Source organism: Notolepis coatsorum (genome assembly GCF_963971535.1).
Source record: "Notolepis coatsorum genome assembly, chromosome: 14".
NCBI lineage: Eukaryota > Metazoa > Chordata > Actinopteri > Aulopiformes > Paralepididae > Notolepis > Notolepis coatsorum.
Window position 1 is genome coordinate 37,792,106 of NC_140178.1, and position 21,807 is coordinate 37,813,912.

The 21,807-nt window shown below is 44.5% G+C and overlaps 2 protein-coding genes across 3 annotated transcripts in view; both read right to left on the reverse strand.

Moving 5' to 3' along the window:
* Window positions 1-8,018, reverse strand: part of LOC311240366 (ATP-citrate synthase) — a 63,129-nt gene extending 55,111 nt beyond the window's left edge. For both annotated transcript variants that reach the window (XM_084328951.1, XM_084328950.1), the window contains exons 1-3: window positions 7,901-8,018; window positions 4,248-4,425; window positions 2,190-2,312 (exon numbers count right to left, since the gene is read on the reverse strand). In XM_084328951.1, coding sequence (XP_084185077.1) covers window positions 2,190-2,312; window positions 4,248-4,406 — 282 coding nt within the window. In that variant the 5' untranslated portion in view covers window positions 4,407-4,425; window positions 7,901-8,018. The remainder of the gene's footprint in view (window positions 1-2,189; window positions 2,313-4,247; window positions 4,426-7,900) is intronic.
* A 906-nt stretch (window positions 8,019-8,924) lies between these two features.
* On the reverse strand, window positions 8,925-15,551 carry cnp (2'',3''-cyclic nucleotide 3'' phosphodiesterase). The gene is made up of 4 exons (XM_084328518.1): window positions 15,414-15,551; window positions 10,734-12,323; window positions 10,494-10,621; window positions 8,925-10,345 (listed from the first exon to the last, which is right to left on the reverse strand). The coding sequence occupies exons 2-4, from the start codon at window positions 12,283-12,285 to the stop codon at window positions 9,893-9,895; spliced, it is 2,133 nt and encodes a 710-aa protein (XP_084184644.1). The 5' UTR covers window positions 12,286-12,323; window positions 15,414-15,551; the 3' UTR covers window positions 8,925-9,892.
* Window positions 15,552-21,807: the final 6,256 nt, after the last annotated feature.

The following is a 21,807-nucleotide window of genomic DNA, read 5'->3' on the forward strand; positions in this document are numbered from 1 at the left end:
ACAGACACAACATACAAAGTGAGCAATTAGGGGTTAAAGGCAAAGTTGAAGAGGTGGGCTTTGAGGAGTTTTTTTTAATGAGTCCAGAGTTGGGGCGTTGCAGAGTTCTGTGGGGGGGGGGGGGGGGCAAGACACTTAGCCCCCAACTGCTCCCGATGAGCAGGTTGGCACCTTGCATGGTTGCCTCCGCCGTCGGTGTGTGAATGCGAGGTATAAGTTGTAAAGCGTTTTGGATAAAAGCAGTCCATTTACCATTTGACCTAAACTTGGGAAAGCCAAAACATAGGAAAAGGATGGAGGTATGGAGGTACTGGTACTAGGAACTCATTTGGAACACTTCAAAAAAAATTCTTAAGCAAACGAGAAAATAGGATGTGGTTTAAACATGAGGAGAAAAATACTGCTGCCACTTCTCACTAGTTACAACACAATACTCAAAGACAAAAAAAAATAAAAAATTTACTAGACATCACTCAGGTGTATTATTGATGCTCTCATTGATACTATGTTTCTTTCTGAAGTGTGTGCGTGTGCGTGTGTGTGTGAGATATATAGAGAGAGAGGGGGGGCTTTGGTAGACTATTGCATTGGTCCATTCATTGAAGATGAACGCAATGCGACATCCTTTACTAGGCTCACCCACCAACAGTGCAGGTGCTGAACTGCTGATCCGAATGTATAGGTGAAAACCATATTATGCGTTTTCATCAATAAAAAAAATTGCCAAAAAGATTCCCGCTTACGCGCGCTCGCATTCACTGGGGGCCTACAAATACATTCTTTCATGGGGCCCAGAATCTGGAGCTACACCCCTGCGCCACGTAACACACTGCAGTGCAACGCGGCCATCCCGGGTTCGACTCCCAGACCCGGCGACCTTTGCCGAATGTCCTCCCCCCATATCTTCTCCTATCCTTCCTCTCTGCCGGGTCTGTCCAATAAAGAAATAAAAGAATTATCTTAAAAAAAAATTAATAAAGAAATACTCAAAGACAAGCAGCATGGTGACACCGCTACTATCCAGCTGTAATCTGTTCAACGCTAAGCTACAAAATGAGGCTGAAACAGTGTGAATCATTACGCAACAAGAGGTTTTCGTCTCAACCAAGATCAATGTACTCTGAGAAGGAACACATTTTTTTTTTTTTTAAGATTTATTTTTTAGCATTTATTGCTTTTCATGGTCAGACATGACCAACAGATGAGGAGAGGATGAACGGGGGAAGAGGCGGGGAAGACATGAGACAAATGTCACCGGGAAGCGAACCCGGGACGGCCGCGTAGGTGTGCAATGCACTAACGTGGTGCGCCACGAGGGCGCCCCAAGGGACACATTATTCATCCAAATCTTCAAAATTTGGGATGCTTTTGTCAAGGCCAACTGTGATCAGTTAAGCCGTTGAGAAGATAAAATCTCACATGATCAGGGTGATAACGTTCTGTCATTGTGCCCCGACCACGAGTCAGCAATTCTTGCTGAATTATTTTAAGATAAAGATTTTATAGTGTCCTACCAATCAAAATGAAATAGTACACTGATAAGACGCCGTACCGACAGCCGTAGCTCCATTCATTCTTATTTATGGCCCCAGGCGGGCACAGACAGTTTCATATCAACAGTCTGGCAAGTGATACATACAACCAATTACCTCAGCTGCTTGACTCTACGAGACAAGCCGATCTTAAGACTGGGAGCCCCAATGGTTTATGAAGCAGACTCTCCCTCTCTTTGCTCGCTGGCTCTCCTTTATGAGGCAAGCAGCCGTCCGAGAGGCAGAGTGATGGATCTGTTGCAAGTGTGGCCATACTGACTGGACTAGATGAGTTTACTCACCGCATCTCAGCTGACTGGACTGACTGAGAGCAGGCTCATTAGCAACAATGGGCAGGCGTTTGTGGGTAATATCACCATGCAATGCATCAGGTACAACAGTAAACATAGAACACACACACTCACTCACTAAGTGCATCACGCAGCGCAAATAGATAACATGGGGTGATGGGAAGGTCATTGAGAGTCTTAATATAGTGGTGCGTGTACCAAAATAATATTGATTGGCGTAGTATTCAATGAAGTGCGTGTGTGTCTCCATCTCTGTGTGCCTAAGGGAGGGGAAGGAGGGGGAGACAGACATGGTGGGTGGACACACTATTGCCTCAGAGACAGAAATAGTGGGCGAATGAAATACCGTAGTCTCTTTCATCAGCCGGGATTTCAGCCAATCTTTGACGCCGTTCAGGTCCAGGTTGACGCCCACCAGACCCAGCTTGCCCCGCCTCTTTATCAGCTGGTCTGGTTTCACAACCAGCCTCTGGAGAAGAGAAAGACAGCATGTCATCATCATGTGTTAGCAGTGGCAGTGCCAACGGTCACTGATCTATGGCAATGATGGTGAGCCGTCCAATTGACAGTTTGCCATGCTGGTGTTTTGGCTGTGTTCAGACAGAGAGGGTTAGGGAGTAAAGTAAGCACTACCACCAGGAATGTAACTCCACACAGGGTGGACATGGACAGCTCACAGTAAGCAAAACATCTTTGCCTGAAAATGTCAAATAAAGTTAAGGTGCTGTAAGTGGTTAAAATAACTCTACATTACGACAGCCATCACTGATACGGAGTGTTGGTCATTAACATGGTGCTGTCCCTCCGCTCTGCAGTAAACAGAAAATACATTTCCTGGTATCCCTTCCCACTCTATCCAATCAGGAGAGAGAGATTTTTACTTATTTCAAGAAATCTTGCCAAGACAGATTTGCTACGGCACTGGCAGATTATTTGACTTGTTCCAAGCACATATTTGCTTAAAACTAAATTTGTGTCAGACCATTTTTGCAGTCGAGTGCTCTCTCCCGATTGGATAAAGTGGGAACGGGATACCAGAAAATAAATTGTGCGTTTACTGCAGAGCGGAGGGACTGGACCCATGTTACTGACCAAACACTCTAGATCAGTGATGGCTATCAGAGTGTAGAGCTATTATTTTAACATGTAGACCACTTACTTGAACAAGATAACACTTAAACCACCTTTATGAACAACAGGCATTTTTTTGAAAAGTTATTATTTAGTAGAAACATTTTAGAAAAATTAAAAAAAAGCCTGCACTGCTGGGCAGAATGTGTTTCAGAACCTTGTGGGGAGGGCGTCATCACCGGAATCACCAGGCAGCTCAATGAGGAAATTAATGAAAGCGAACGAACAACAGTATCTTAGAAATCTAAGTTATAAATAGAAGCCAACATCGATCGTTGGCATTTCCCTTTTTTACACCACAGTTCGTCAGCAGGACAACCCCACCCTGATGTCAGGTTGTAAATCGGAGGAGCCAAACACGTTTCCACGGAACCCTTCCTCTCAGTCCCTTTGCATCCGACCCCGCCCTACCAACCCAACGCTGCCGCCCTCTCATTGGCCAGTCGAGAGAGGGAGGATGACTTACGAGAGTGGAGCCATTACAATCTGGGACCACGCCAGTGATGCTGAAGAAGAGGGGGCCGGGGGTGAAAGTTAATGCAATTCCCTAATCAATCCTGTCACAGCACCCGTCTACCCTCTATCTGCTCCTCGCTACAGACCGGTAGAGATATGAGAGAGGGGGGGGGGGAGATATGACAGAGGAGAGACAGAGATCCTACCTTTGGAGAGATGAGTCACAATATAATTCTATTACAGCCCCTCAGCCAAAGAAGAGCTGCTGGTGCAGGCCGTCAGCTGGCTGTGAAGTCTGCTAATGAGCACCCAGAGACCACTCTCCCTAAGTAATAGTCTCCATAAAGATGGAGGTCCTTTTTCACAGGCTAGAATGTGTATGCGTGTGTTATAGGGCTGGTTATAGATTCATGATACGGCACACCGACTCTCCACTATGCTGTAAAACACCCTCACTTAAAGCAAATACACTTATTACAGTAGGGCTGGGGCAATATGTCATGATACAAAATGTGGTTCTATGAATTAATGATGAAAAAAGGCTAATATTATGAACATGTTTCGTCCTTTGCTTTGATTTCTGACATGTTACATGTGGCTCTGAGCATCAGACTTTAATATTGGGGGAAACACTTCGATACCAACACCCCTGGTATCTGCCCGATATCCAATACCAGTATCGGCTCATCCTCAGTCACACCTTTGTCTGAACACCAGCGTCTTTCCTCGCTTGCGTGTTTATGATCAGAGCAAACGTTGAGGAGTCGACACGGATCTTCAACGCCGGTCTCTAGATACAGGTTGGTAGGTAGCTCACCTCGGTTAGCAGCCAGGTATGGTCCTGTGCCAGCCGTTCAAAGTCAGTCTCTGCGGTCACGTTGGCATAGCGGAAGCGGTTCTGGACAGCCGCTGACGTACAGATGTACTTGTAGAGGAACTCTTTCCCCGTCTGCTCCGAGATGGCTTTGGCCGACATGACTTCAGTTTAGAGTGGCCTGAGAGGAGAGACAGACAGGTAGAGACAGGTAGAGATAAATGAAAGATCAAGTCATGGTTTTATCAGCAAGTCAAGGATGACTTAACACAAATTTTCTGATGCCAGAATCTTTAGAGTTGATAACAGTTCCTTGTAACAGATGATGGAATACGGAGACACACGGCTATCCTCTTACACACAAACTGCAGATTCACGTCTCTTATCCTCCTGCCCAGTCATCTATTTTGTTGGCTCTCAAGAGGTAGCCCAGCTGCAGCAGAGGCAGAAACAGCCTGTGTGAACACTGGCAGTGAAGCAAACGCTAACATGATTAGCGTTGGTTTTTCCAAGACCTACTTGTACACACTAATGGAGTAATGAGCCCTCATCTGCCACTCAAACAAACAGGGTACTGCGGAGAGTCATCAAGCTATAGCCTAATCACTAATGTAGCGGAGAGAGAATGTGTATAATTAGACTGGAGGACACAGACACAGGGACACAAAAATAGACAACATTCATCATATAGAACATTGATTGGAGACAAAACAAGACGGGAGCCAGCGCTCGTCTAGCTCGAAATAACTGATAAGAGTCTCCTAAAACACAGCACCAGATAAACAACACACCGCCAGACAGCTAGCTGGTCACAGACTTGCAACTGCAGAGTAATCTCATGGGGGTGAGAGGTCGTCTTGAGGTGACCCAGAGACGTTTAGCATGAGGGAGCATCACTGCAATGACGCCACTTGGACCCCTCCAGTGAGTAGAAGCACCCCAATGATTCTTCGTGTTGCAGGCTGCGGAGTACTCCGCTGGCAGGAACTGCACGCAGACTTAAGTCACAAAACACAGTAAGATGTGCCTTTATTAATCCCCTTGGGGAAATTCAGGGGTCATAGCAGCACAGGGGAGGGGAGGTACAGGCAGGGTAAAATAATATTAATATATATAAGAATAAAGGACAAGATAAAATATGGATAAAAAGGTGTGTGTGTATATATATATATAGAGAGAGAGAGTATACTCCATCAATAATAACACAATGCGGGCGGCTGGGTGGCACAGCGGACTAAGCGCTTGTCACCAACGCAAGAGACACTGGTATCGAATCCGGCTGTCAGCGTTGCCTCCGGCTTGGCCGGCCGTCATATTGGCTCGATTGGCAGAGTCAGCGGGAGGGAAGCCGGTGGGTGGGTCCGGGTCGTTGTAAACAGCAACTCCTACAGTTCGGTCGGGGCGCCTGCACAGCGAGGGAAGGATCTGGAGGGAGGTAGTGTGACCTTCCACATGTTACACTCTCCCAGTGAGAGTCCACGCTGCCAGGTGAAAAGAAGTGGTGGGCTGGGTACACATGTGTCGGAGGAAGCATGCGATAGTCTCCGCCGTCCCAGACCGACGGTAGGGTGCGCAACGACCAGGAAGGGGATTGGGAATTTGCCTAACGACTAACATTGGGAGGGGAGAAAAACAGAAAAAGACGGGGGAAAAAGATTTAAAAAAAAAAAGAAAAAAACAATGCACGCATGTACAGCCCCCCCATACAGATTCTATCCAAAGTCAACCCCATGTGCAGATATATACATAGCTAACAACTGGTAAGTCTACTCTGTACAATACTCCATACCGAGTCTTAGTCTACCCTGGTATAAATAAACAGATTAGCAATAAATATAAAATATGTGTATACAAATAAGATCTAACGGTTAGTAAATGAAGAGTGAGAGTCCTTGTGGAAGGTGCACCAGAGTCTGTGCAGGGTTCAGTAGTTGTAGTTCCAATAGTTGTCTAGATCTCTAGCTGTTGGCCAAGTCAGTCCTTGCCCACGGTGGTGGAGCCAGATGGATACTGGCACATCGGACTGAACATCCATAAATCTTATTACCAAAGTGACCCTTGCTCTGTGATGGCATGTTGCACTCGATGAAGCTCGTGAAATGGAAAAGGTGTTTCAATCCTACTACAGTACACTGATCCCAAGTGAATCTTGACCAATAGATGATCCTGCTTGATGGACAGACACCTAAATTACATCATATCAACCTCTACTACCCCCCCCCCCCCCCGTCCCCCCCCCCGTCGGTCTGTCTGCATCTGTTACAGTGTGGCACAACACTTACTACCGGTTGATCAACGTTATTGATTTGGCCTTGGATTCATGAAATAGTCACTGATACCGTTTTTACCTCAGACCACCAGATGGACATCAACAATGAGCAATACAGTTCCGAGAGACCATAGCTGAGCTTATGAACCACACTGCCCTCAATAGTTACAGCCATAACTCATCAACTGACTATAAGAACCAGTGCCCGTTATGTAACCCTGCCAGGCTGGAGCACTCAGCCAGGTTCCTCTATGTTGTTCATCAAGTAAAAAGCCCTACTGATGTCACCTCTAATTGGACTCTCTGCTCTTCAATGCAGCCCTTGGCAGTCCCTTTTATTACAGGGATTAATGGGGGTTGGTGTCAAAAGTATTGATCAACAATCATCCCTATCCCTGCATCACCACAGCACTGGTACCAGGTCAGTGGAACATGGTTAACCAACGCCCGTCCGGACTCTCTACAGTAAATCATCCCGTTTGCTTTCTGCAGCGGACCTGTCAGAGATATGAAAAATCATGACTACTCCGCAATCACATAAACGAGAGTCAGGATGATTACGTTTAGAAACAAAGGCAATCAGCCACAGACACGACACACACACCTGTACCAGTCTTACAGGGTGTACCCGTCTCACAAGCCGTACAGTTATGCATGACTCACCTCTCACTTTAAAGCCCCAATCTGTGATTTGTTTCTTTACCATACCAATGTGGGGTATATTCACATATATTCTTGAAGAATTTTAGACTGTTGGTGGAAAAAGACCTATTCTTAACTTTGTTAACCCATTGTAAAATGGAGAATTATAGATGTGTTTTAATTCTGCATTTACAAAGTAAGTGTTTACACATGTAAACAAGCAAATGTACAGCCATAAAACACAGCAAATACAATGTCAACGCTATCTAGTGTCAGTCATTGTATCAAGAGCTCAGTATATCAGCTAGAGAATGAAAACATGTCTCATTTCTTATTTTAGGTGGTGGGGCTTCCCATTTGTATGCATTTGGATTACAAATAACTTGAATCTGTCTGCCTAAAATGATACATTAATGACAAGGAAGGCAACTGCTTATATCAATTCCAAATAAGTTATTTGGAGAAAAACGTCTTGTTTTTTGCAAATATCCAATGTGTGCAATGTGCAATTCAAGTGTCAGGTTTACTGTAATCCACTGCAACAATGCACTCCATCCTTCAATACGTCAAGTTCACGAGAAAGAGAAGAGAGAAGAGAAACGATGAAAAGCACTGGAATTCTGTTGCTAGGGAACACTTATAAACCCAAGTGTATTTCCTGCTAGTTATTGCATAACATACAGGAAACAAAGTTGGGTCCATTTAGAATATATATGTTGTAAAGTTAAAACCGGCTATAGTTTACCTTGATGGTCTGGTGTTCCGTCGGAGAGTCTCTCTCCTGTGGCTGGATGGATGGATGACTTGTAGGCTGCCAGCTGGGGGGAACACTGCTGCTCTCCATGGAACTACTCTCCACTTTTGACTCCGTCACCCATCTGCCGATAGGCTAGGCTGATATCTCTGCTCTCCTATTGGTCCACACCGCACCGCGCTCTCTGTTGCTTCACCGAGTTCACGCCCACTGCTCGTTGAGGGAGCTTCTTCAACGCCAACGTTGATTGGATAACACAGACCTTTATATATACAGTAGCCAATAAGGGAATCACTTGATCTGGTATACGATAGATATGTGGTATACATACAATACCAGTGTCCCCCTTCCTACCTGCAGTCAAGTTAATAATATGGATATTTATAGCAGTGGAGCACGAGTCCAAATTGTCCTTGTGCTCATTATTTTTGTGTTTTGTTTTGGTGACCACAAGTTCTTAGTAATATAACAATTTTGGTGTGTAATAGCTATAACTAGTGTTGGCCATAGGTGATTAAGCAGGATGGGGCCTGGAATTTGTTGAAACGTGCATGTCGTTGCCAGTGCCACATTGCTCTCACTCAGTTATCAAATCTTGGTGGTTACCAGACTTTGTCTTATCTTAATGTCTTATACAAGGAGGGGGGCTTATGAGGGCCCATAGTCAAGACAACTGGTCATTCAATGTAATTTAACTTCTAAAACATTTACAGATATTCTAAGAAATAGATGCATTGGGTAATCATAATAATGCATTGGGTATCCGAGATAAACATGCACCTTTAAAATGGTTATGAGATCTTATCAATCATAATGTACCATTGGACAATGCCATCTTCTGGCTCATACTAGCAACTACAAGTGTTAGAATCTGTGATTTCTCCTGTTGCAGGACAGCATGGTCTGCACTCTGCCCAGGGGTGTTACCGTTTAGCGAAGCAGACATATTTCTCATCAGTCAGCAAGCCGTAAGTGCAAACCAGAAAGAATTGTAGACAAAATTATGAATTGGATTGGAAGCAAAGCATTTTTTCTTTATTAAGTGTACAAAACAAGTGCAAAAATAGTGATTCATAAGAGCTACACAAGCAGGACTTGCCTTTACAAAAAACTACAGTCATTGAAAGTGGAAAACGAGCTGAATGTGATAAATGAAGTGTTGTTCGTAGGAGGGGGGTGGGGTGGGGGTGGAAGGGATCAATGGAGCGGTCTTGCGTAGTAGAAAAAAGATTGCCAAATGTGGACTTGGATTCACAGCACCAAGTACCAAGTGCAACAAGCCAATGGAGAAGAAATGTCAGATTCATCAGTGTTCTCCCTTCCAAATAGGACAAAGGTTTAGAAGGAAGGACCTCTATGAATGACATTCATTCTAGCACACTTCATAAATCAGACATATACCTTTGGCCCATATGCTACAATTACATTTAAGACACACACAGCTGCCCATCATCAACGCACCACCAAACTGCAGGAAACTTTGACAAAATTCTGTCAGAGGCACAGAGCTAAGTTTAGCAGAGGAGAAATTGTGTTAGGAATATGATAAAGCCGTTATACTGTTAAACTGGACATGCATGCAATGAAAATATTTAATACACTTGCAGACGGGAAACACTGACACTGGGAAACTTATAGTTTCAGACAAGACTTTTATGGTGAGGGAGTGAAGCGGGACTACCTTGGTCTAAAGTTCACCTAACAAATCCTCTAGGAGGAAAATGGCAACGTACTGCAACTCTGGCACCGATATGAACGACAAAAAGGTACTGAACAAGATTGACCCCAACTGTGGACTGAAGGCCTCTTGGATTGTGGTGCAAATAAACAGAACAAGGCACAAAGCTTGTGGATTTAGGGTGGGCAATCAAATACACTCCAGAACCCCTAAAACATAGCACAAACGCACAAACCTTCCACAGGGTAAACCTAAAACCTCATCTAACCAGTCATCCCAAGCTACACATCCCCACCCTTTGCCCCTTACAGTATGGTGCACTTTGGCTTCTTCTTCTTCTCTGCCTCTTTCTTGGCCTGGTCGGCCTTCTTGGGCCCATACATGCTGGAGAAGCAGGCCTGGACCGAGGTGGGCTCCCTCAGACTCAGCAGCCACCGGCCTTTGCCGTAATAGGCCAGGGAGCCGAGCTCCATCTCTACCACCAGCTCCCCCTGCTGCAGGGCTAGGATCTCAAGCAGATCCAGGCCCGTCTGAACGGGCTCCACGCCCTCCGCGCAGCCCAGGGTGACGTGGGCGCAGCTCCCCAAAGGCAGGGAGGCGGCCGAGGGGACGACGGACTCCGCATCCTTCTTGGCATCATCTGGCCAGAGGACCAGCTGGTCGTCAGTGAGGGACACTTTGGCACCGACAGTGCGAGGCGTGACAAAGAGGGCACTCAGAGACAGCTCGAATGCAGAACCATACAGCCCTTTCACAGCCTAAGTGGGGGAAAAGAACGAAATTACTAGTTACTGAACACTGCAAATTAGAGCAAATCCTATTTACACCAATAAACAGAGTGGAGCTCTGTCACATTCAATGTGTGACAATTTTGTGAAAATCCAAACTCAATATATTCATAATTACCGGTTTCTCCGCATACTCCTTTGCTCCCTCCGCATTGCCATAGTCACAGAATTTGGTAGTGCAATGGAGGACTCCTTTGGCCTGGAAGTACTGCTCCAAGTCTACCTCCTTCTCAGCTTCCCCTGTGACTGTAAAACAAAGCAAAGCTCAGTTGTCTCACAATCAAGGTATCAGATGTTCAGAAAATCTGGTATATTTAATTTAGCATTACAAGAAGTACAGTTTTCAGTGTCCACTCACAGTCTATTGCATGCTTTTTGAATGCCTCCAATGTGTCCAACGTTTTCAGGAAGTCCATGGAGGTACACCTGACCTTGTCCTGGATGTTGGGGACTAGAAACCAACCAAAGTAAAGAGGGAGGGACATCTCTTCAAGTGGCCCTTTCATGGCTTGGATTTGGTCCTCTTCTAACCCACGTCCTGTCCTCTTGGCCAACTGAGATGAATCCCTGTTCCATTCGGTACGAGGCTCCAAAAACACAGCCACCAGCCGGTGTTGCTCTGCAATCTCGCCCAGGCGGGCCAGCCGATCCTGGGTGTGATTGGTGTCGTCCACCACTACCACCACAGAGGCAGTCGGCCCTGCACTACAGCAAGCCACCACAGCCTCATCTAGAGCCTTGTAGCCATTTGAAGATGCTTCCGGATTCTCTGGTTTTATACCATGGTCATCAGCACAGAAGATGGAGCAAAGGTCTTGGTAGCCATCAGCTATGGCACGTGCCAGGAGGCTCTTACCACTGCCAGGGAGGCCTCTGAGGACAATGAGGGTGCGAGAGGTTCGCAGGACATCTTTGGTCTGCTCCTGTTCCAGGAGAGCAAAGGATAGAGAGCCAGGAGCAGGGACTTGTTCTTTTTCACCTTCTGCTCCCTTGACCGCTTCAGCCTCTACCAGGTTCTCCGGTTCCTTCTCAGTCTCAACAGGTGTTTCATTTACAGTTTCAGTTCCTGCTGGTTTATCCAACACCACCTCCTTCACAGCCTCAGATTCGGCTGAATCTACTGAGCCAACTTCTGGTCTCTCCGTTTCTACCTTTGGTAGCTCAGCGGCCTCTACTGGTTTATTTTGTTCCAACTCTTTCATGGGCTCATCTGCTACATTGTTGTCTGCCTCTTTAACAACTTCTCCTGGCTGAGTATCAATTGCAGTCTCAGCTTGTCCCGATACTTCCTCTACCTTCTCGAGTTGTTCCTGTTCCTCTGGGTGCTGCAGTGTGACTGGACCTGGTATAAATGCTTGCTCAGAACGTTCAGCAGCCTCTGGGACCGCTTCTGCCAATTTCTCTGGCTCCGGTTCAGGGGCGTTCTCTGCCAGAGGCAAAGTTTCTGGGGTGTTCGCAGAGATTGGCTGCTGATCAAGCTTGGTGGTTTCTGCTTCTATGTTGGGTGCTGTAACTGGGTCAGAACTTGGCTCACATGACCCATCTGCTTCTTGTCGTGTCACTACATCAAGCAGTGTTTCCATTTCCTTCTCAAGGGGCATGTCTCGTAAGGTCTCTCGTTCAGACATTTCCTTTGGCAAGTCGTCTTCAGTCTCCATCTTTGGGGTCTCCTCCGATGGTTTTACCAATTCTGTTACCGTCGCCGGTAACTTGTCAGTTTCTTTCCCGTTGGTCAGCAGCTGCTCTGCATCATGACTTATAGATAATAATTGCAGGCTCTCTTCAACTGTGGCCGGTGACTTCTCAGACTCCTCTGGTGTGTCCAATTTGGACACAACCACATTTTCCATTGCGGTCTCCTGCTGCTCTGAGTCAGCATTTAAAACCGTGTGGGTCTGTTCAGCATCCATGTCTTGGTTCCTATTAGGCTCTGTGCTTCACCATATACCTAACATGTGTAAGGGGGAAAGAAAGAAGAAAAATTAACAAAATAATGAAATAGAACTTAAACAATATTGTACCCGATGTCACTTAATACTCCAAGTTACACAGTAGTGAAATGAAAGATTTTTATTTATAGCATTTTCAGCTTTTTTTGAGTCAAGGCAGGACCTCAGCGCGCTATGTGGTGTGCTACTGGAGCGCCCCTATACAGTAGTGAAATTAAGATAAGATATGATATTCCTTTATTGATCCCCTTGGGGAAATTCAGGCGTCATAGCAGCATGGGGGGAGGGGAGACACAGGTATGGGCAGGGCAATAGTAAAAAGACATACATTTGGGCAATAAAGAATTCAAATCTGAATATACTATGCGTAAAGAGTACAAGGTACCCTAACTGGCATGATATACATCATACATTATTATTACGTATCCATCTTCTATACAGTTGGTCGTTTCCTTAAACTCATGAAATGGAAAGGAAACCAGGGTGGAAAGGAATCCCAACCCGAGCATGACATAAGAGCAAAATGGCCACCGTGTGAATATAGTAAATTATGGGAACAGCTGTTGATTAGGGGAAATTTCACATGTAGAGCAAATGTTTAGAGTAAGTCACAACAACTTTTGGGACAAATATACACTAGGGATGCTCGATATTTGCTTTTTTACCGATACCGATATAGTCCAACTCTTAATTTCCGATATCGATATCAACCGACACCGATATATGCAGGAATGGAATAATTTCAGGTAATTAACATTACATATCTCTTGTTGTGGAATTAACACAACATTATGCATACTTTTGACAATAAATAAAATCAGAATTTGTTCTTACTTGCTTGCCTGGGTAAATAAAGGTTATAGAAATGTAAAAAAAATAAAAATATAAATTCTTTTTTGAAAAGAGATACCGATATTTTCCGATATCACATTTTAATGCCAATATCGGCCGATAATCGGACATCCCTACTATATATTAATATCATGAAAGGTTGCATGTGGTCACATGTCTTTTAAACACGGTACATTTAAAGTTTGCAATTGAATCCACCAACATTACCAGACTATTGATATATTCCTTTAGAGATACTGCAAAGCCAAAATTGCTGTCTCTTGAATCTCAATATGTTACCAGTGTGAAGTACTCTGCTCAAAGGGACCTTTATATTCACCATATTAGGCTGCAGGGTAAATGGGAAGTGTAATACAGTAGCAAACAGAAATCAAACTGAAAACATTTCAGCAATCATTTTGTGAGAAATCTGACCATGGCATAATATTTGCTTTCCATCATTATTCAGATAAGAAAATTGTTTATCACATTTAATGATATGAAACAAATTACAATAACACAGATAAGATTTTGTTTTACTTCCACTGACCCGCATGCGCAAATGAACAATAAAAGATGGACGTACAATTATTTTGACAAATGTCACTCTAGAGACTAGACTGTTCAGACTGAGGTTGCATTGCAAAAGATCAGACCTGTATCTTATGTAGGACCACATTATGAAAGTGGCCCATATATATAAAATATTTGAGTCACATATGAGCAAATAAAACAGATTGGGACACTAACTGAACGTAGCCTTACATATCCTACATCATCCCAAAATTCTACACAATATAATCTATTTCACGACTTCATCCCATTGAGATACAACCAAATATACATTTCAGGCTTGGAAGAGTACTCAAAGAAAAGATGATAACGTGTGCATGTGCATATAGCAAATTCCAGTCATTACATTTAAAGGATTTGTGACCAAAAGATAAAATTAGGAGGAATTATCTGCAATAAGTAACAGCTATAAAAACCAGTTTCACTCCACTGTCAACACTTTCATCACCCACATGAATGACAGCATTTTTTTTTAAGAACCTGACCTCATAGTGAAAAGAAAAAGATCCATGTCTGAGAAGAGAACAGGCTAGTTCAACAAGAAGTGTTATTCAATCTCTGTGGATCATCTTTGTTTTCCGAGAGGGAGACAAGGGGGAGTCGAATTTTCTTTATGCAATTACTGGAGGCTTAGCTCCCGAGAGCCACCATTACACTAGTATGGTTTTCACAAACCTAGGATGGGGGGGAATGGTGCAAAGGGTGAATGATAGCCCTGGTGATCCGCTAGAGGTCGCTATGGTAGGCCATATTGGGGTCAGGCGGGTGCATTTGGCATCTTGTTAAATACCACCCCAGTTTATATAATTTAGATGTGATGTGACATACACAAATAATATTTATGGCTGAAAGGCACACATCCTTCTGGGAATATTTAGCCAAGATATGACTTGAAGGCTTCTATGGCACACGCCCCACCTAAGATCCTAAATATTGCAAATCCGTCATATTTTTTACTGCAATTCAAGAACAGACAGATAGCAATGGCTCTATGTGGCACAAAAGATGAATGCACATTGATGACTGCAAACCCAGGCGGATTATGAACCCTTTGTTAGTCCAAAACGTAATCTGCGCCAACTCTACAGTTAGCCTGTAATGTGATGATAGAGACAAAGAGTAATTAAAATGCTCCTATAAATGGCGCAGTGAGAGCATGGCGAACCCCTTATTATAGTTAAATAGGCCAACATTTTGTTGAGGCAAGTAAACTGACAAAACATAAAACGCATATGGTACAACCGGAAAAGATTAATAACAAATGTTCAGACTCTGCGACCGCAACTCTTGCATTGAAACGATGTGACTGGGGGCGTCATGCTGCACCTACCATGATGACAGACACAAAAACAACTCAGCGTGGTCAAGTCAGTAAGAAATGGCTTCGGTCACTAAGCCATCTTTACCACGCTGAGGTGTTTTTGTGTCTGTCATCGTGGTAGGTGCAGGACGCCCCCAGACACATTCTGTTTCAATGCAACATGCCAGTAACGGTTAACATGTAACGGTCGCTTGTTTTAGCTAACAATTTGTATTTTAGCTCTAACAATTTAGCTAAAACAAGCGACCGGCACATAAAAGGGACGCTGAACATTACACTTCTAGAGGACGTTCGTCCACTGAGCTACACATTCAGTTAGTTTGAATGCCGTTCGTTTGTTTACTAAATTGCCAGCTGAGCTTACCAAATGTGCAGCTGAAATCAATGTCGGCGGTGTGGTGACGCTGACCATGCGAGTCTCTCTCTACAATGATGACAGTGCAGCGCGCGGCGTGTAGCTCAGCACCTCTCCGCTCTCTTCAAGAAACAAAACGGAAACTACGGAGAGACCCGAGCACGCGCAAGAGGGTGGGGTGTGGGGGACAGAAAGGCGCGCGCGTGCTACTGATGGGAGTACAGACGCTAGGCGGACAGACAACGTCCCTCTGCACTTTCGAGTACATGGAGCTCGTGAGGGCCGAGGGGGAGGGGAGGGGAGGGGGAGGGGGTAAAGATAGCGCCGGGGGATAAAATGAATGAATGTTGATTAGAGCTAGCCGTAGCTACCATAGATATCTATGGTAGCTACAACCACTTACGTCAAGGCTCTAATCAACATTCATTCATTTTAACCCCCTGCCCCCCCCTCCAATGTAATTAACAGCCCCCCCCCCCCCCCCCCCCACCTCCAATGTAGGTTGCCCAGTGTGGTTGTCAGTATCCCAGTGTACCCAACCCCCCCCACCCAACCTCCTCCAATGTACAGTTTCTACGTCAAATGTATATACTCCCTTTTCTTGACTCCTTCTGTATCACAAACAGTACTGTATTTGCAAATCTGGTATGTCATAGATGTATAGATGTAGCAGTACTGACTATCTGTATGTCATGTATGTCATATATGTCCTGATGAATTGAAAATGGGGGACCCTGATGTAAACAAGACGAAAGTCTTTCTCTGGTCTGCATCCCCTTAACAATTGTGTGTATTGAGCTGTACTGTATTGTACCCATTCTGCAATCTGTTAATAAAGTTTTCAATCAATCAATCAATCAATCAATCAATGTACAGTCCCCCCCCCACCTACCCAATCCAATGTACAGTTTCTACGGCAAATGTATATACTTTTTTTTTCTGGGCTCTCTTTGTATCACAAACAGTACTGTATTTACAAATATGGTATGTCATAAATATATAGATGTAGCAGTACTGTCTATCTGTATGTCATGTATGTCATATATGTTACCCCTCAATGTACAGTTTTGCTTGTTTATACAGTGTGCCCCCCCCCCCCAACCACCTCCAATGTAAATTACCCAGTATGGTTGTCAATATCCCAGTGTACCCAACCCCCCCCACCCAACCTCCTCCAATGTACAGTTTCTACGTCAAATGTATATACTCCCTTTTCTTGACTCCTTCTGTATCACAAACAGTACTGTATTTGCAAATCTGGTATGTCATAAATGTATAGATGTAGCAGTACTGACTATCTGTATGTCATGTATGTCATATATGTCCTGATGAATTGAAAATGGGGGACCCTGATGTAAACAAGACGAAAGTCTTTCTCTGGTCTGCATCCCCTTAACAATTGTGTGTATTGAGCTGTACTGTATTGTACCCATTCTGCAATCTGTTAATAAAGTTTTCAATCAATCAATCAATTACGATGAATTGAAAATGGGGGACCCTGATGTAAACAAGACGAAAGCCTTTCTCTGGTCTGCATCCCCTTAACAATTGTATGTATTGAGCTGTACTGTACTGTACCCATTCTGCAATCTGTTAATAAAGTTTTCAATCAATCAATCAATCATGTGGAACGCCCTACCCAAAGCTGTAAAGGAATGTGAATCACTACCCACTTTCAAAACCACTCTCAAGGAACACCTACGGGAGACTGCAATTCGAAACTGGCCCCTGTAAATGTCCTAACCCAACCCCCTCCAATGTACAGTAATTTACCTAGTATGGTTGTCAATATTCCAATGTACAGTTTTGCCTGTTTGTACAGTGTCCCCCCCCCCCCCAATGTACAGTTTTGCTTGTTTGTACAGTGTTTCCCCCCCCCCCAACCCCCTCCAATGTAAATTACCTAGTATGATTGTCAATATCCCAATGTACAGTTTTGCTTGTACAGTTGTACAGTGTTTCCCCCCCCCCAACCCCTCCGCCCAACCCCCCCACACAACCCCACCCAACCTCCTCCAATGTACAGTTTTTACGTCAAATGTATATACTCCCTTTTCTGGACTCTTTTTGTATCACAAACAGTACTGTATTTGCAAATCTGGTATGTCATAAATGTATAGATGTAGCAGTACTGTCTATCTGTATGTCATGTATGTCATATATATGTCCTGATGAATTGAAAATGGGGGACCCTGATGTAAACAAGACGAAAGTCTTTCTCTGGTCTGCATCCCCTTAACAATTGTGTGTATTGAGCTGAAATCTGTTAATAAAGTTTTCAATCAATCAATCAATCAATCCCCCCCCCCCTCTCTCCCATGAGCTCAAAATACCGGAAGTGTTGCGGCAGTCTATGTGGTGATAATATGTTGGAAAACATAAAAACAACGGTTCTTAACACTTTGATCGCCATGGTTAAATTCATAATTTACCATCCCTAGCCAGCTCTATTTGTCTATGGAGAAGTTCCCCTTCTTTGCAGGGCTATAACTTTTTAAATTCTATTGCTAAATTGACATTATTATGGTCCATTCAATGTCCTATATCTATTGTTCAGGGTGTAGCAACGTTATACTTTTTCATTCACATATTCATACTAAAATATGGTCTAAAGTATAAGTATGTTTTTATCGTTTTCTGCAGCTTTCTCCAGAACTTGATTTATAGCCCCAAATGCATTATATTGATGATCAAATACAGTTTGGTAGCGATCGGTGCCAGATAAAAAATTTCAACTGGAGGTACTTCTAGAAGTTACTACGTATCATCTGATGTTGACCGGATGGGCGGGGGGTCGTTTATAATTCCGTGGGCAATGTTATATCATTCATCTAGTGTGGGTCATATGGTCATCAGAGCAGTTAGTAAAGAACACGTTGGAAAATAACGCTGGATCTTACCGTATCTTCCTCGCGCCGTTGGACGATCAGCTTGGAGTAGACAGTTTTCGATTATGGGATGTTGATCTAGATTAACCATTTCCAGGTTGTATAATACTATATACGTCCAAATAACGTTGTTTATTGAGTTAGGGCGAGCGATTGATTATCCAGTGTGTCGAGATGGAGTCCGGCTAACGATCGTGAGTGCCCGGACGAAATATGGATGAGCACTTCCTGTTTGGCGCGTCACTTCCTGTTGGCCGATCTGCCGATCGGCCACCAGATGGCGTTCTTGAACCGTTAGACAGTTGAGTGGAGCTCAGCAGTATATCTCAGGTCCCTGGAGGAGAAATATGATTTCGATCACAGATTTTTGAAATATTGATATCAAAGACATGTTACGGCGTCTTCGGCAGAATGAGCATGGCGGGGAAAGACGAGTTCCAGCGTTTTCGGCGATTAAAGTGTTAAAATAACGGTTTATCATGTCACCTTTTATTTGTATTGTTGTCATCTCTTCATGATGCTGGCCAGTGGTCACCTCTCTGGTAACATTGCCTACATTCTTAATTCAGATGATCATGCTGTTCCTCCTACTATAGTTGTGAAATGATTAATCAATATAATATATTCTATATTTGGTTCAGTTTCTCTAAACTTGAAAATATGACTTTTAAGCCATTATTTTAAGAAGGTGGCGATATTGGTAGGATTCACAGCTGCAAGAAATCAAAGGCTAAGTTAACAATGTGTAGCAGGGTGGATTATCCCTGCTTCGTGGGAACGGGTGTGCACAGTCACTGGGTAGCAAGACACAGTAGAGCTCCGTCTGACTGCACCTCCGTCTTTGGGTCTGGAGCTTCAACTGGAGGCTGGCAGTGGGAGTGGATGGGGCCCGGGATTTACCAACCTGGTCTGGTACTCTGGTCTTCCTCCCCTGCAGCAGGGCGGTCAGCAGTACTCCCCAACACGCTCTCACCTCCCCCAATTACTCCTTTAACCCTCCCACACCTAGTGACTGAATTGTAAATAAATAACTTGGTTCCCCCCGCAAGCAGTACCCTCCCTCAGTGACACTAGAAACCTTACAATAAAAAGGGAAAGGTGGAATAGGAAGGGGTTAATTGTAGTAGCATTGGGGAGCTCCAGTAGCTCACCACGTACCGCAAGCGCTATTTCAGCACCGTGGACAACCGTGCTCGTCACGGATCTGGGGCTTAGCGAGTTCGAATCCCGACTGCAGCCGTGCCTTTTCCAGAGTGTCTTCCCCCCCATCTGAACCCTTTCAGCCTGTTTCTGTCGGTCATCCTTGACCAGTATAAATGTGATAAACACATAAAAGAGCCAGGGGAATGGCCAAAGTTTAAAAAAAAAAAGAAATTATAGTAGCATTACCCACACCAAAATAGCTAATACTGTGCACAGTAATGGACACGCACACAGAATCCCATCTAATGTTTTTATGTTAATTGGTACGTTTGAGTACAAAGGTTTAATAGGAGTGGTCCAATGGAATGAAATCCTACTACTGCTCAGTTGTAACTCAATACCTTATGTACACGTATATTCTACACACACCTCTGTGTTAGCACCAGGAATAATATACTTTAATGTATTTGACTCATCACCCACGTCTGGGTCAGTACCATGTATAATACCTCTATCAGGCTTTAATTATATGGTAGGAATAATACCTCAGGTCTGTACCCTCCCCACTGGGAAAGGGTTGATTAGATGGGAAATTATTATTAAAGAACCAACACGTCATCACACTCAAAGGAAATAAAAAATGTGGGCCCACTGTACCAAAACAAAAGTCCTATACTAATGCTGGCATATAATGTGTATGGGGTACCCCTATGAACTGGATTTAGCAACGTTAGCTTCGCCCGTAGGCCGCATTACACTGTGTACTGTGCAATAAGATCCGGAGCACTGGCGCTCTACTGTACTCAACCAAGATGGCGTCCTCGCCGCGCCACCACTGTTCGGGGTAGCAAGATGGCATCGAACGCTCTCGTCACGGGCACTAGCAAGCGGGGCTGGAGCAGAGGAAGCAGTAGCGGGCTGGGAGCGTGTGCTGGATGATGGCGCCTCTGCTGGACGGGAAGAACTCCCGTGCTGGGCTGAAGACCGCCGGTGCAGAGCAGACATCCACGCCGGCGAAGACTGGTTGTTGACGGCCGGTGCTGGATAGACGCGCAGCAACACCCTGGCCCTACCTTAACTGAAGCTACTCTTAGGGTCCCAAACAGCCCTCCTGCTAGCCGTGATATATAATGACGCAGGGTGTCTCTAAACACCGGTCTTCTTCAAGCCACGCTGGCGGGGCACCTCACTAGAGGGAATATCTTTAACTTAAGCCACACTTGGCTATACCGCATTTCTTCTAGGATAACTCGTTGTATCACTAGGGTTATTCAGTAGGGAAAACATGCAACGCTCCCCTATGGTTACTTTTATAGGATAACCCGTAATATACTCAAGTTCAATACGTTCACCCGTGTGGTACACCACGGGGCTCCGTCAAGACACGACCGATCACATCCAAGTCGAAGAGGCTCGTTCTCCCCCCTTCCGTCTCCATTGGCTTGCTTCCTTTCCCGTCTCTCTCTCGTACGCTCTCTGCCTGCCACCGCGCCCCCTGCTGGTACCGCAAACTAGCCCCACAGGGAAGCACTGGATGAAAGAATATGGCCCAGTGTTACTGTTCATAATCCATATTCCAGCCGGTAGAAGAAGGAGAAGTCTGCGTCATTGTTCGAGGGAATATTAATGGACACTAGTTAGTATGTCTTGGTGCACCAGGGGAGATAAAAGGCAAGTCAGCACTTCTGAATAATAGCCATATTTTCAGGGTGCTACAAATGCAAAACTTATAGTAAATTAACTGACCCGCATGCGCAAATGAACAATAAGGAAGATGAAAGTGACACTGAAGTCACAATTTATGGTTTAATTTATAAGTTGCAGTGGAGGCCAACTATTTCGTGAGCAGATGATAGTGGGGGCGAGGATTCCCGCCAGCACAGAATTTTGATGAATGTCAATCTAGAGTGGGTAAAAGTCCTATGAATTCCGACATGACTGTTCAGACTGAGGTCACATTATGACCAACAGTCATCCACCTTCAAAACCGCTCTCAAAGAGCACCTACGGACGGGAGGCTGCAATTCGAAACTGGCCCCTGTAAATGTCCAACCCCCCCCCCCCCGCCTCCCAATGTACAGTCTCCTCCCCCTAGTATATATTTTCTGTTAGGATCTCTGTGAATGTCCGAACACCCTCCCACTCCCACCCCCTCCTAATGTACATTTCCCTCCCCCTCGTATGTATATATTTACTGTTAGGATCTGTTTAACAGTACTGTATATTTGCATATCTTGTATGTCACAAATGTAACAGTACTGTATATCTGTATGTCATGTATGTCTTATATGTCATGATTAGATTAATTCTTTTTAATATTTTTGGGTGAAGAGAGCTTTCTACATCGCAGGCTGAAGGATTTCATGGAACAA

Bases quoted from the DNA above. Each gene is read 5' to 3' on its own strand.
- cnp (XM_084328518.1), bottom strand. From the start codon at position 12,285: ATGGATGCTGAACAGACCCACACGGTTTTAAATGCTGACTCAGAGCAG. The intron at 10,622-10,733 runs GTGAGTGGACAC...TTTGTTTTACAG, and splicing joins CAAAAAGCATGCAATAGACT to TCACAGGGGAAGCTGAGAAG. The intron at 10,346-10,493 runs GTAATTATGAAT...TCCCCCACTTAG, and splicing joins AGGAGTATGCGGAGAAACCG to GCTGTGAAAGGGCTGTATGG.